This window comes from Oxyura jamaicensis, chromosome 4 (assembly GCF_011077185.1).
Source record: "Oxyura jamaicensis isolate SHBP4307 breed ruddy duck chromosome 4, BPBGC_Ojam_1.0, whole genome shotgun sequence".
Taxonomy (NCBI): domain Eukaryota; kingdom Metazoa; phylum Chordata; class Aves; order Anseriformes; family Anatidae; genus Oxyura; species Oxyura jamaicensis.
The window spans coordinates 41,129,450-41,143,511 of record NC_048896.1 but is presented as its reverse complement, the minus strand read 5'-3'; the positions used below and the strand labels follow the sequence as shown (position 1 = coordinate 41,143,511).

General features: G+C 37.6%; 1 protein-coding gene across 5 annotated transcripts in view; it reads right to left on the bottom strand.

Annotated features, from left to right (window-relative positions):
* LOC118166144 (protein transport protein Sec24D-like) overlaps window positions 1–14,062 on the bottom strand; it is a 53,899-nt gene that overhangs the window by 20,120 nt on the left and 19,717 nt on the right. For 3 of the 5 annotated variants that reach the window (XM_035324790.1, XM_035324791.1, XM_035324793.1), the window contains 2 exons: window positions 1,864–2,002; window positions 167–282 (listed from right to left, as the gene is read on the bottom strand). The exons of the other annotated variants lie outside the window; for them this stretch is intronic. In XM_035324790.1, coding sequence (XP_035180681.1) covers window positions 167–282; window positions 1,864–2,002 — 255 coding nt within the window. The remainder of the gene's footprint in view (window positions 1–166; window positions 283–1,863; window positions 2,003–14,062) is intronic. 5 annotated transcript variants of the gene reach the window in all.

Genomic DNA, 14,062 nt, shown 5'->3' with positions numbered 1-14,062 from the left:
AGAGCTTACATTATTGTAAGCTTAAATCCTCCACATCTATGCATTTTCTAAAATGTTCTTGGACTCTGATATCCAGCTTATAAATGCATTTACTCCAGCGTAGGTTTTTAAAGGATTTTGTGTTGACATAAAATCATAAATAATTTTGCTTATTGGAAATACTCACTCGGCAATAATCCAAAGTAGCAACATATTCATATGATCCCAGAGATAGCTCAGGTCTTTCATAATGGTCTACCCGTCGGCCAATGTGGTCCAGATGTTGAAAGAAGAATGGTGGGACTAAAAACCAATACAAGAGCAGGAAAAAAAAACGTTTATAGAGTGTGGAGAGGTGGTGTGTAAACACTTAGCCAGGTTATAATATTTTTTTCTTCACAATGATTTAAGAAAACAAACAAACCTCACAACGTTCTAGTAATGTCAGCTTCTCTTGTATTTGGAGAATACGGCATATTCCCCCATGAATGTCAATTTTCTCCTATCTCTACCCTGTCAAGCTTGAGTAGGTAAAACTGACCCAGGTTATTTCCACAGGCGGGAGTCTGCTATCCTCAGGCTACAGACTAAATGATGGCTATTTTGTTAGCCATCTACTCAAAGCTTAACTCACATCACCAGAGTTAAAAACAGCACTTTTCCTAAAGCTTGCTCTGCTTTATGCAACATTACCATTCACTGGGAATAGCTCTGCAACATTCACAAACCTGATCTACTGTACAGCAAGCTGCCTTCAGTCCATCACATCGTGAACCTTCTGTAGCTGCACATAAAAGATGTAGAACTCCAAAGCAAGCATTAAGAAATCAAGCTGTTTTGCCACCACCAATCTACAGGCAGCTAGTCTAACGGCTAGTCACACTGGGAAGAGTCACCTCTGGATTTTATCTCATTTTTCCTCAATCAATCCACATTTGGAATGTTATTTTTTACATTTCTGCCTGTTAAAAGCAGGGGATGCAGAATATCTACCTAGTTTTGGGGGCATTTTAAGGTCTCAATGTTTTTAAGTGCTTCCCAATTCGGATAAAAGACACTACTAATACAAAGCATGATTGAAAATGATACTGCAACTGACATGTCTTTCTCAAAACGTTCTCAAAATGTTCATAATGCACTCAAATTTCTCTTTATTAGAGTTTAAATTGCTAACAAACTAGGAAATTTGCTATCTGCTATGCTTGCACAAACAAGCCTCAGGCGGAAAAGAAGTTGGAATGAGCCTGTCAAGGTTCACATCTCAGACTTGAAAAGATGACTGTATTAGGGAAAGCAGCTGAGGAAATCCAACTTGATACAAATGTCTAGAAAGGCTACTTCTGGCAAAGATCTGGGATATAGCACAAGAACACTTATGAGTCACATGCAGCACACTTGAACAAATATGGCATGGTATCTTCTGTGAAAACCAACACTTGTCACAGAAGATTAATAGGCTATTTAACCACTGCATCCACAGTCATGGCCAGGACTAGTCTAACATGGTTCTAAATAATTATTTGCTGAACATTTAGATTTCTCTACACAAAAGTTGTTTTTGGTTAGCAATACAAGCAGCTTTTTATCCTATGTTGACATAATATTTTAAAATAAACTTTTGACCATAACAGACTGCACTTGGACTTCATGGTTTAGCATTATTTTTTCTTATATTTATTTTTAAAAATTGGACTGAAGAAGTGTTTTAAATATTTTTACAGGGTAGTATTTTTTTTGTTGTTTTCATTTGTGAAATAGCCCTTGTTACTACATCTCACTAAACTATTTTCAAGTCAGCTAGTCAAGAAAATTATTTCAGGGATACAGTTCCTTATTAGTTTTATGGAATTTGTATGAATCATGGATCAGAGAAATATCACTTACCATCATTTACACAATTGCAAAATCCACACTGATACCTTCTTCCACCTTCAGTAAACTGCATGAAGGGACACATGTAAGCTTTGCACCTGTTACATCGGATTGGTCCAGTCTCACCATGGTTTACAACATAAAGAGGTGTCTAAATGAAGAGGTATATGAAGTTATAAAAAACACTGCAAACTTGAAACCAAAGAAAGTGAGCTAAAAAGCTGCTGCTCCAAGATGAAATACATCCATAAAAATTTCCAAAGGGACTATAATCTGCGCTTTAAAGTCTCAGAGAGCTGAATTACTATTGCTTGCTATAAAAACGAAGACCTGACCCACTCCTGAGGGTTCCCTGTGATGCCTGCAGAGTATCACTGTATTCATATTGTAGGATCAGGTGGAAATTACAAGTGTAGGAACAAGGACTGCGATGAAGCTAAAGTTCATCATCGCACATCTCTGGAAAAGCATTCTGAAGAGAAAATCAGAAGAGTCTGGAGAATGAAAAAGAGGCATATGCAAACGGTGAAGAGAACTAGCTATTTATCACACAACAAACTGAAAAATATACACCATTTGTTTTCATTGCCAGACTCACATACTGGGCGACAAGAAAACCTTTCGTAGCTGTGCTGCAAGTCGAATCTCCACATGCAACGTAAGGCAAAATGCCTTTGTCTCACAGCCGACGTGGACTCCTAGCCCCCAACAACATACACCCTATTAGTACCTGATGAATCTGCATTAGGAGCAATATTTTTGCCCAGAGTTTGACTCCATCATCATTTGAATGCATTTAACACCTCAGCACTAAAATGACAGGAATGTGTATTGAAATGAGACCCACAAAGCTTGCAAATCTAGCTATATCCAAGAGGAACACGAAAACTCTTCCCCGCAAGATGAGAAATTTGCCACCAGTTTCTCCATATACCTTTGAAGAACTTAACCAGCTTACACAGAGAGCTGCTCTATGCAATGTTATACCATATACCATACATGACAAATTGCCTGTTCAACTGCAAATTATCTCAGTACAAACGATTTTGAAAGCATAACCCATGAAAGAACTATATTTAGCATCTGAGATTTCAGGAGACTAGTTAATTAACACATTTAGATGAGGGCTATTTGTTTCTAAAGGAAGATTATCTCACAGGTTTGGAAAGCTGCACAGATACATATCTCTTGATGACTTATAATACGATAGTTCCTTAAAATTACACTCTACAGTACACTAGCAGATAAAACATTTTATATTTCTGTACAGAGAACATTAAACACACTGTATTTGTACAACTGATTACCAGAAATAAAGACACAACTGCCAATTACTCAATTCAGACAATTCATCCCACAGACGAGCTGTGCAGGGCAACAAAATCCAGAAAGGCACTGTTTCTAGAGTTATTATTTACATTGACATTCATGTAAGTCTGATTATTAAAATATTTATACAACCATTTTAAGCAAGGCTACACAGTATCACTTTCTAATGATCAGGGGAGATGATTGTTGGCCAAGGTTGGTACCACTGCCCCATGCAAATCTTGTGCTTCATTTGTACAGCAGAGAGATGAGGAAAAAGTCCACAGGATAATCAGAGAGAATGTTGAAATGTAGTGGTTTTTTTTTTTTTTTTGATTAGTGTCTTTTTTGTGTGTGTGTGTGTGTTTCCTTTTTTTTTTGTTTTTTTTTTTTTTTTTTTTGTTTGTTAGTTTTTTTTGGGGTGGGCAGGGGGGGCAGGGACTGGGGGGGACAACAACAACAACAAAGAAACAACCCTAGGTCATGAACCAAACTGCCTGTGTTTTCTATGACTGTTGAATCTGTGTTTTCTATGACTCTTTTATTATACCATCATAGATTGCTTTTGAGAAAGATTAACCAGTCAACAAACAATCCCTGGGTTTTGAGTTGCTTTACTGGTTCACATTAAAATGTCAGGAAAGCATTTCCCTTTGTGATGTTCCTATTGTCTTGAGAAGCCATTCCCTCTGAAGTCAGAAACAACTTTGCTGATTCTTGATTTTTGGATGTTGAACACTATCAGCGTCCTCAGCTGATATGACTTGAGCCAGTCTGTACTGCGTGCTCTACAAAGGTCACAGCATGTTCAAATATTTTCTGTAATAGTGCTTTTTCATCTGTTTTATTTATTTGCATAATGCAGCTTGGCTGAAGCATCAACCCTGTGATGCAACCTTAGCTCTAACCCAATTTGTACAAATTGCAGTAAAATGCATGGAGTATGTTCAAACCTTCTTATTCAAAAATCCTTCCCACCCAGGCCAAACATTCACCTGCATACATGGTAGCATGAAAAATACCAATGCACAGTAGATGAGCTTCAAGTTGGCACTGCACATGGGATAAGATCCAGCAAGTAGCAAAATCAACAGAAAGTTAGTCATTGATAACAGTGAATCATAAGTCAGACTATCCACGAAATATTTATTCAGTCAGCATTCCCTTTTTAAAGGGAACGTTGCAACTTACTGAATAGAGCTAGCAGCATGAAGAGAGCAAATGCAGGCTGTTCTAATCAAAATTAGAAGGATTTAAAGAAGTTTGAGGATGGGGGAAACATGAAATACTGATAAAATTTTGACACAAAGAAACCTCAGAAGTAGGTAGCTTACTTCTTTAGAACTTCCATATCATACTGGTGGCAGAAAAAGGGAAAAAAAAAAAAGTTTAATATCCAGGCTTAATAGACACAATTTCTTTTGGTCATGATGCTAGGTTGGGAATACCAACTGTTAACAAGTCAGCTCTCTCCAGCACTTCTCAGCTTTGAAGTGGTGACTGTTATTTGGATGTACAGACATGCTGCATGTCAAGTGAAGGTCAGCAGCCAGGATTAACTGATGATATAAGCAGGAGCGTGAAATTGGATAATCAAGAAACTGTGCTGAACAACCAACTTTAAAAATGTTAACACTTTATAGAATCAGATCTCAAGCAGGACATCTCTCCATCTAGAGAGATATACCTATAATCATCAACAAAAGCGCAAGCTGTCGCAAAGGCAAGCACACAAGGTAAGAATGGAAGGAGTAGGAGAAAAAGCTACCCTAGGGCAACTCAGCCCCCTCTTAGGGCTGCTGAGGGTGACACGCACATATTAAATCATGAGAGGATACTCGTTCATGAATGAGTCCACAGCTCCATTTCCCCCACACCAGTATCACAGATGGTCCAACACTGCAGTGCTTGTCTGAGATTTTTTTTTGTCATTGTCACATCAGTTGTAAAACCATAGAAAATAAGACAAGTTTAAGGTACCTTTTTACAGAAATGTTAATAGTTACAAGAAGAGGTAATCTAGCTTTATTGATCACAGAAGTTTCACAACAAAATCAGGAGTTTGATTTTCCAGGAGAAGTCTTTCTGATTTAAGATGTCTGGCTTGACATTCATTCAGCACAAAATGAAATAAAAGGTAGCGACATATTTTACAGAAGCAAATGGAATTAGCAAAGCATTTTATTTTTTTTTCAGATCACTGCAGGAAATGCCTAAAGTATCTTCAAAACAGCAGACAGAATTTGGACTCTAAATACTATTACTACTGACTTCTTGACAGGTCCAGTCTCTACATGTTTTGTATGGTCACATCAGTGTTAATTTACATGCACAAAAGTTTTCAGGATTGCTAAATACATGATAAATCTAACACCACAGTTTAAAACACAGGCACAACCTATTACCTGAAAACATAATGGATTAACTGGCAGATCAATTCTGTTTTAGAGTGGCCAGACTTTTCACAAACATAGCTATGACTGTTTCTAATGTGTTCTAGAATATCCTCAGGATAGCCAATCAGGCAACTCACCAAACAGTGCTCAGGGAACATGCAGCTCTAGGTTTAGGGAACAAATATTTAAGTTTGTAAATAAATCTAAGTATAGTGTTGTAATCTCTTAAGAAACAATTCTGGATGAAGTTCTGCCACAGGAGAGCATTGCCAGTGTTATTCAAACCTTTGCGGAAAGAACAAAACCAAAACCTAAATAGATTTAAGGTCATTGTGGCTTACTGTCAACTTCAGTGGCAAAACAGATGGGGTTCTTCTGTTATTTTGTACAGACAGACAGACACACACACAGGTAGGTAGACAATATATACATATATTTTTTTGTCAGCATTTGAGAGAAAAGTTTCTTACTGATTTAAGATTTACAGCATGAAAGGTCTGTTGAATGGAGGGTTTCTTTCCTTCTCAAAAACCTGGAGCTTTTTTTTTTGTTGTTGTTATAAGGTATTGCCGTGACTTTTTAAGCCAAGCTTACAGGTGTTTAAAAAGATGTATAAAATAGTTCTGCTTAACATTGTTCAAGAAGGCCAGCAGGTAAGTAGTAAACATGCCTCTAAGGCTAGTTAATTTCCTTCCATTGAAATCAGAAAGAAGTGAGAATACACCTGAAGTGTCATGCTACAATCACAAGCTAACTCTAGCTGGTCACTTCCCTCTATTAGAGGAATACTTAGAATAAGGAGAATTGCTATTACATGAACAAAAAGCAGCACAGGATATCTTAACCTCTGAAGCAAGGATATTTGGGGTGAGCTTAATATCCTTTGTAAGTCCTTTCCATGATACAGAAGCTTAGCTTTGAAGGTCAGTAGCAAAACTAGCTGTTACGTTAAAAATACAACATCAGGTAGGAGTATTTATATTCTGAGATTCCCTTCCATGGATACTTTCACTGCTATGATAGCTGGATGCTTCAGGCAGTCTCCAGGATCTCCTACCAGTAAGAGTGTTTGTATGCAGCTACACTCCTCTCTGTTATTTAAAGATTAAGCTGCTTCTGAACATCACAAGTAAGGGGCTGTGCAAAGAGCTAAGAGGTATTTTGCAAGCACAGATTACCTGATTCTGTTAAACACTAAAAAAAGAAGCAGCCCCTCCTTCACATTTATTTCCTGTCCTGAAAGAGAAGAATCCCTTCTCACAGAATAAAGGGAAATATGTAGAAGGCTTAGCCTCCCCCATTTTTCTAGGCATTAGAGCCTACTATTATGATTAGGCCCTAGATACAGCCTCATGCTGCTGAACTTCACTTGAGATGCAGCATGTCCATACATCCAAATAACTGTTTGATACTAAGAATAAATCTAAACATTAAAATAATAAACCTAAAACCAAACAACATCAGCTTCCTATTAAATTTAATACAAACTTCTTTCCCCTTTCAAATTACATACATTGTTCCATTCAGAATATGATTCTGCACTACTGGACAGATAAATATGTATAAACTGAACATGCAAGAATAGCTTCAGTTTAAAAAGCAAAATAAAGCTTTACATCCTGAATGCAAGAATAGCTTCCGTTTAAAAAGCAAAATAAAGCTTTACATCCTGAACTAACTAAATACCAGGGTGTGCTGACTCTGTTAAGTTTTCCAACGTAACTGAGTAACATCCCTGCAGGCTTAATGTTAGAGCTCGCACAGTCTTACAATGTTTAATTTACTGCTGTTGCTACGGTCAACTTTGGCCAGTGCATAAGAGGAGACAAACACCATTTCAGGAGAGCAACATGCAGCCTGTAGAGGAAAATGCAGCCACAGAATGTCAAGTGGCATTCGAGGAGCTATTCTGAGTTACAGATGTATCTAGCAACAGCCAAAGCAATTTTTTTTTTTTACATGAGTATAATTTTGTTGGTGAAACTATTAAGTGGCTATGATTATTATTTTTTAATTCCCTCTTTCCCCTCGATATTTACTGGTGCTTAGTCAGGCTTTTCTTCTGCCATGACCATTCTGAAGAATAGATGGTTTCCAACTTCCCAGAAACTAATTACATCACCGTAACCTAAATCTTTAGAAATGCACTTTTCCCAGTCTAACCTTTCAAGAGTGTGCAAATTAATCAGGGATTCTGATTAGAATATGAATAAGGTATATATGAATGTCAATCTTCCAAGTCACTGTCCCCATCTCTTTCAGAATTAAGTCCTTACTGTAACAACAACGATGCATGGAACAACACACTACATAAGTATGAAGAGTATTTTAAAAGTGTACACTAAAAACAAAAATAGGAAAAAATAAATAAGGACATTTACTTGAATTAGGAAAAGCTATGCTGCCAAAATCTTTGCTAACGTTGGCTCTACATTCTTGTTACACCATGTAGTTACAGCCCAATAGGCTAACAAAAACTTTCTCCTAGAAGATGAAGTCTTGGGAAGCATCCCAATTCCAAATGCTTTACTACCAAATGCAGACTAGTGCTGGGCATACTCCATAAGGAAAGCCTTATCTAATACAGGATTTATGCATCTCTAAATTAGGAACTGCAAAACCTAGTTCACAGGCACTGGCCTCCCGAGAGATATAAAGCTTTCAGGGTAAGGCACCTGGAGATGCATATAAGTTCTGGGCTCTCTATATCATGCATGGGATAGTCAGACACCCCAGAGGGCTATACAAAAAAACACAACATTAACCTGGAGCTAGTCAGTAGGAGAAAAAAAAAAAAAAAAAAACACTGAGAGCAACAGCAACAAGGCTCAACAACTCTTTTCCAGACTCCAGGCAGACTCAGGACCACAAGACCAGAGTTTCACAGTTCCCTCTCAAATGAAGGTGTTAACAGGGATGCTTTGGAACATGTTTTAACACCTGAAAAACAGAGGACATAGTAATGTTTAGATTCACATTTAACAGAGCAGATAGACAGTGATGAGTCCAGGATACAAGCTTATGCTACTTGGACAGTTTCTACACGGATTGACTGTTCCAAATAGTTCAACAATGGATTGGTTGTAAAAATACCAAGGCAGTCCTAAGAACATGGCGGAATGTCCTATAGCATGGCACTATCTCTAAGTTAAATGGCCTAGTTGGAATCTACAAGGCAGTACTGGTGCATGTGCTTTCTTTCTGGTCCACTGACTTCCATCTCTGGAAGTTTAAACAGAGGCAATAAATTCTGCTGTACAGACTGCTCAATAGCTCCCCATTCCTGGAGAGTGAAGAAGCCTTTCAACGTAGTCAGACTGCATCCTAACTATTAAGTTACATCACACACTCATCATGTTTTAGAGGAACATGACAACAGGCACAGATTATTTTTAAAGTATGTCCAAAACACATCGACAAAACTCAGACACTGCTGGATCTTTGACAATCCAGAGAACTTCACAGCACACAATGCAATATGCCCTAGTTACTATTTGGAGATAGCAAACATTATCTCTTCACTGGTCAACAGCTGCTCTTTCTGCTGTGGAGTACTCATTTGAGAGGAGGAAGGATTTGTCACCCACAATGGAAAAGTCCAGCATTGCCTACAAACATGTAACAATTTTGAATAATTTCAATATAAAGAGTCATATGCAGTTTACACAAAGGAAAAAGGAAACATTCAATAATACCTGACATTTCATTTCCACTAGTGGTGAATATGAAGTGGAATCTCTCTTATGTAAAGTCCCATATGAGGATTAAAAATCAAATTTACAAGCCAACACTGAAAACGAGGTTATTTCCAAACAGACAGCAGAGCCCAGCTCTTTCAGAGCTTTTCCTTCAGTTTTTTTTTTTTACTCTCATCTTTTGCTATTAAAAAAATAAAAAAAAATCTTTCTAGTAGTAAGGACAATTTTACTGCCTAATCATGGAATTCCTATCTAAAAAGACTTACAGTGCAAAATTGCTGAACTGCATAAAACCGATTGCTTACATGTGCTTCAGCACCCAAAAGTTAAGGCGGCACCAATATAAAAAGAAACTTTACAAAGAACTTCTGGGTGATCCCAGAGCTACAGACCAACAAGTCTTATTTCCACAGAAAAGCAAATTGGTAGATATTACAATGGAGGAGAACATAAAAAGACACACCAATAAACAGGACATACAGAGGGACAGTTGATGTGGCTCTTGCAGAGGGTCATGCAGATGTCATGACACAATCTATTGAGTTCTGTCAAGAGTCAGCCAGCATGCAGACAAGCATGACCTAGTTGATATAATGTACTTTGCTTTTTACAAGTCTTTTGATAGAATCCCTCATCAGAAGTCCTTAAATTAGCTAGTCTGTCACACAGTATTGGAGAACATCCTCCTGCAAGTAACTAAAAATCAAAGGGTAAAATAAAAAAGTGATGTTTTTTTTACAGTGGGCAGATGCTATCAGTGAGCACTTCTGTTCTGCAATCTGTGCTTTTTAACACATCCCTAATGGAAAGGAAAAATCAGTAAGGTATTTCCATTACATTTTGTACTGTCTACAATCTAAGTGTTCCTCAGTCCCCTCAAACCAAAGCTCTGCACAAGCACAGAACCATTAATAGATACATGTGCCTATATAAAAGTGTGTTTCAAAATAAAAGGTACAGCCTGCTTGCCATTCTTACTGGCCACCGAATAAGAACTACAGAATCTGAGTCCCCACCTATCCCACAGTAGGTCACAAGAGTGTATGGATTTCCCTGAATTCTTCAAGTTTATTCAACATTTGAATGACGTGTTTCAAACCTACTGAACAATCTGGGGGTCTAAATGAAAATTCACACTCTGTTACTTTCTTCTTTAAACAGGAGAGATTTTGTAACATTGCATCACCTGCTAGTTACTCACCTCACTCAGTTTGTAGTTTCTGCTAACCTTACAGTACAGACACAGCTCTACCTATGAAATGCACTATCATCCCTGTAAAAAAACATGGCTTTCCAAGCAGCTCAGCTGCACTGGGTACCATCATATCTCAGTATTCTTCTGAAAAGGTTGAATGGCTTTCAGCTCATGAACACCAGAATTTCTGAGAAGTGATTCCATGTTAATCTACTGATGAGAAATGTGAAATAATAATTTCCCACCACTATTTCTATGACGAAATAACAAATAAGTAATAACATTGTAGAGAGTGACAACACAAAACTACTAAGGAACAAAAAAGAAAGTCACTCTAGATGTTTTAATATTTAAAACTATATATAGTTTTTGGAGTTGTTTATATTTGATTTTAAAAATTGAAATACTCTTTTAACTAACTTTTTAAGCAGGCAATATTAAATTATAAACCAAGATCACACAGTTTATTCAGGCTCTGGAAACATCTGCGCATCTCCAAAACAAATTCACGTAGAGCTCTGCCCATAATGATAAGTGTTAGAGCTGGTTTATTTTTATAGACTGTTGCTAAAGCACTGGTGGACTAAGAATAAGTTCTGTCAAACAATGATACTGTATTGTCAAAATCTTTAACAAACACTTTCCATAGATCATCCAAATCAGGGGAGTGAAAATGAACTGTTATTTTTAAGAAATAATAAATGAAGACTTAGTATAGATAAAGACTCAGAAACATCTAGAGCTGTTAAGACACCAGCCAGGGTTGAGGAGGCACAAATGTTCTAACAACCTTAGCTTCTAACGATATATAGCATACATGTAAGGTTCTCAGGTCTACACTTTTCTAGATGGGCTGTGGAAGGCTTTTTGTCATTTGTAATCTATGAGGGACTGTGTGCCCTCCATGGAGGTTGCCTCTCTTTCAACTCTAGGGCCTTTCTGAATAACCTAATTTCACTTGCTCTGCTCTTTTGAAACTCAGTGTCCATAAGTTAAGTGTTACTAACCTGGCTGTTTTTAGGACATCAAACACAAGCAGTCAGTGATCTCTACTGAACAGTCTCTACTTGCGTCTTAAATTAGCTCTCACTTGTGATTTACCACCACTGACACAAACCCACCTTCTTGAGCTTTTCTTCAGCAAATCAGTATGACATCTATTTAAGTTCTCCATAAATGGCTGCCATAAATGAGAATGTTCTCATGGTGCAGTTGCATCAGGTTACAGGTGAACACCTGCAATTTGGCATCTTAGCTGTACTAGATCTTTCCTTACTCTCAACTGTCAATTGTTGAGAAATTCAGCTTTCCTCCCTTGATCTGACGACTGATATTGCAGCCTACTGGTATATTTTTATGCCTTTCTTTGTATTAACTTATGTTGGTCTTGTGTCTGCTGTACTCAGAATTTCCAAACTTCCAGGTATTATGGAACTTCTCAGACACACCACCGCTCCACAGAATCTCAATTCATGGGGCTTTTTTAGCCGTATATAAAGCCACAGCATCTTTGTCTTCTGTAATTTTTCAAGGTTCCTTCTCTTTGAAGGAACAAATCCTGTATTTTTTTTCCTGCAACACTGCATTGATTCAAAGGCATGCATGAGTTGTTTTCATTTAACACCCTTACCTAGCACTGTGTCAATTTTACTTTGTGTTCTTATTTTCTCCTACAGGAGTAGCTTGTATCCCATTCTTTACTGGACATATGGATATTTTTTGCACACATCTTCAAAAAATGCCCCTGTTCAAGTTTGTGCATTTCTTGTCTCCTAATTTTTTATTATTTTTTTTTTCCCCCTCAGACCCTATTTTGGGAAGGAAAAAAAAAAAAAAATCTTATTCCCATTGCATGCTAGCTTCCCAAATGACTTTTGGAGACAGAAAACCAGCCTGTATGTGTAGACACTCCACGTTTCTCAAAAGAACCCATTGTGACTGGGTACTTACATCTTACAACTTACATCTACCTTTCAGACATGCTCAAACGCTGAATTAATTCTTGTCCAGGCTGGACCTCCAGATTGGAAGGAATATTTCTAGGCAATACTACTGAACTTTATTAAACTTTTTATTTGGAAAAGATCCCAGGATCTTTTACCTCCATCCCTTGTGTCAAAGGAAACAAATCCTCAAAGATCAAATTCTAGTTGACTCAAAGTGATGACTATAATCTTGACTACCCATACACCTCTAGGACCCCAGTTACCTTTTCCTACACCCTCATGTTCATTTACTACAGATGAAGAATCTCTCAGGCATTCCCTCCTACTGCCTGCACAGGCAAGAACAGTTCAACAAATTACTCTGTTGGTTAAAATGTAAAGCCAGCAGGACACTCTAAGCCAAGTGCACAACCCACCAATGCATACCAACACGTAACACCACTGCTTCCAAGTCATCCACCAAAATGGTGAATGTGTTCATTTAAGAAAGAAAATAAGTACACAAGCAAAAAAAAACCCTCAGTAAATCAAAACACACTCAAGAACAGAGAAAGGAAGAACAAGACATCTGAAGACCACACTGTATCCTCAAATTATCTGCAAGCACGGTAAGTTTCTCCCATTGTTTCTAACTGACCTAGTACATAGAAAGAGAGTCACATGCATTCTATGGCAACAAACCACTGAACATGCAAATATACCTATGAACTATTTAAATTCATCTTTAACTATAAACGGTGATAAGAGCAAAATGCCAGTCAAGTAAGTTTTACGAGTATTCCATAAATATTAAGTAATTCTGTCACAAATAATAAGTAATTCTGTCACTTGAATGACCGTGGAAGACCATGGCTTTTCAAATACAGCTTTACTAACGCAGAAGGACGTGCATCATAATGGATTTTGTATAGTATGTGGGTTTGCTAAAGTCCTTAGAGTTCAATTGAGATGTGCCTGTTTCTCAGCTGTTCCTAATCATATTACCAGCTGCACAAAGCATTTGTGGGCCTTTCCCAGACATGGTCCACTAAACCCTTGTAGCCATTGTTTTTCTTCCTCCTTTGAAAAGAAACAGAATTGAAACTCACTAGGTGATAGTGGTGCTCTGTATACTAGCAATGGAGGCATGTCTGCAGCTGAAGCTGCAACAAAGATGAATGAATTGATATTACTCATTAACAGGCAAGAAAAAAAAATCGTGATGTTACTATATATAACATGCTGTTTATCAAGAGATTAGACAGATTCCCACTGTACAGAGCCCTGTAATGGGTGATGAGCATCACCTGCTGGCCTTATTAAAAGACACATAAAGGCATCTGCAGAATAGGATAGACAGCCTGAAGGGAAAATCTTCCGTGCCTTGCAGTCACTAGTTCCAGGCAGAAAGCACCATAGTAGGAAATTCAGAAACACAAATAAACATTTGAAAATATTTTACCTCCATAAAAAGCCCAGTTCCTTCAAATTAAGTAACTTTTCAGAACTGAAGTGGTTATAAATCCCATATGGAAGACCTTTTTTCTTTTTTTCTTTTTTTTTAAAAAAATTTCTTAACGGTAAGATCTTATTTTGGCAGCAGCAATGAAGACATGTCATAGGCAAGCCTTGGAAAAACTGCCTCAGCTAAGACTCCCTAGCGCTTCCTACTCAGCTAAGACTCCCTAG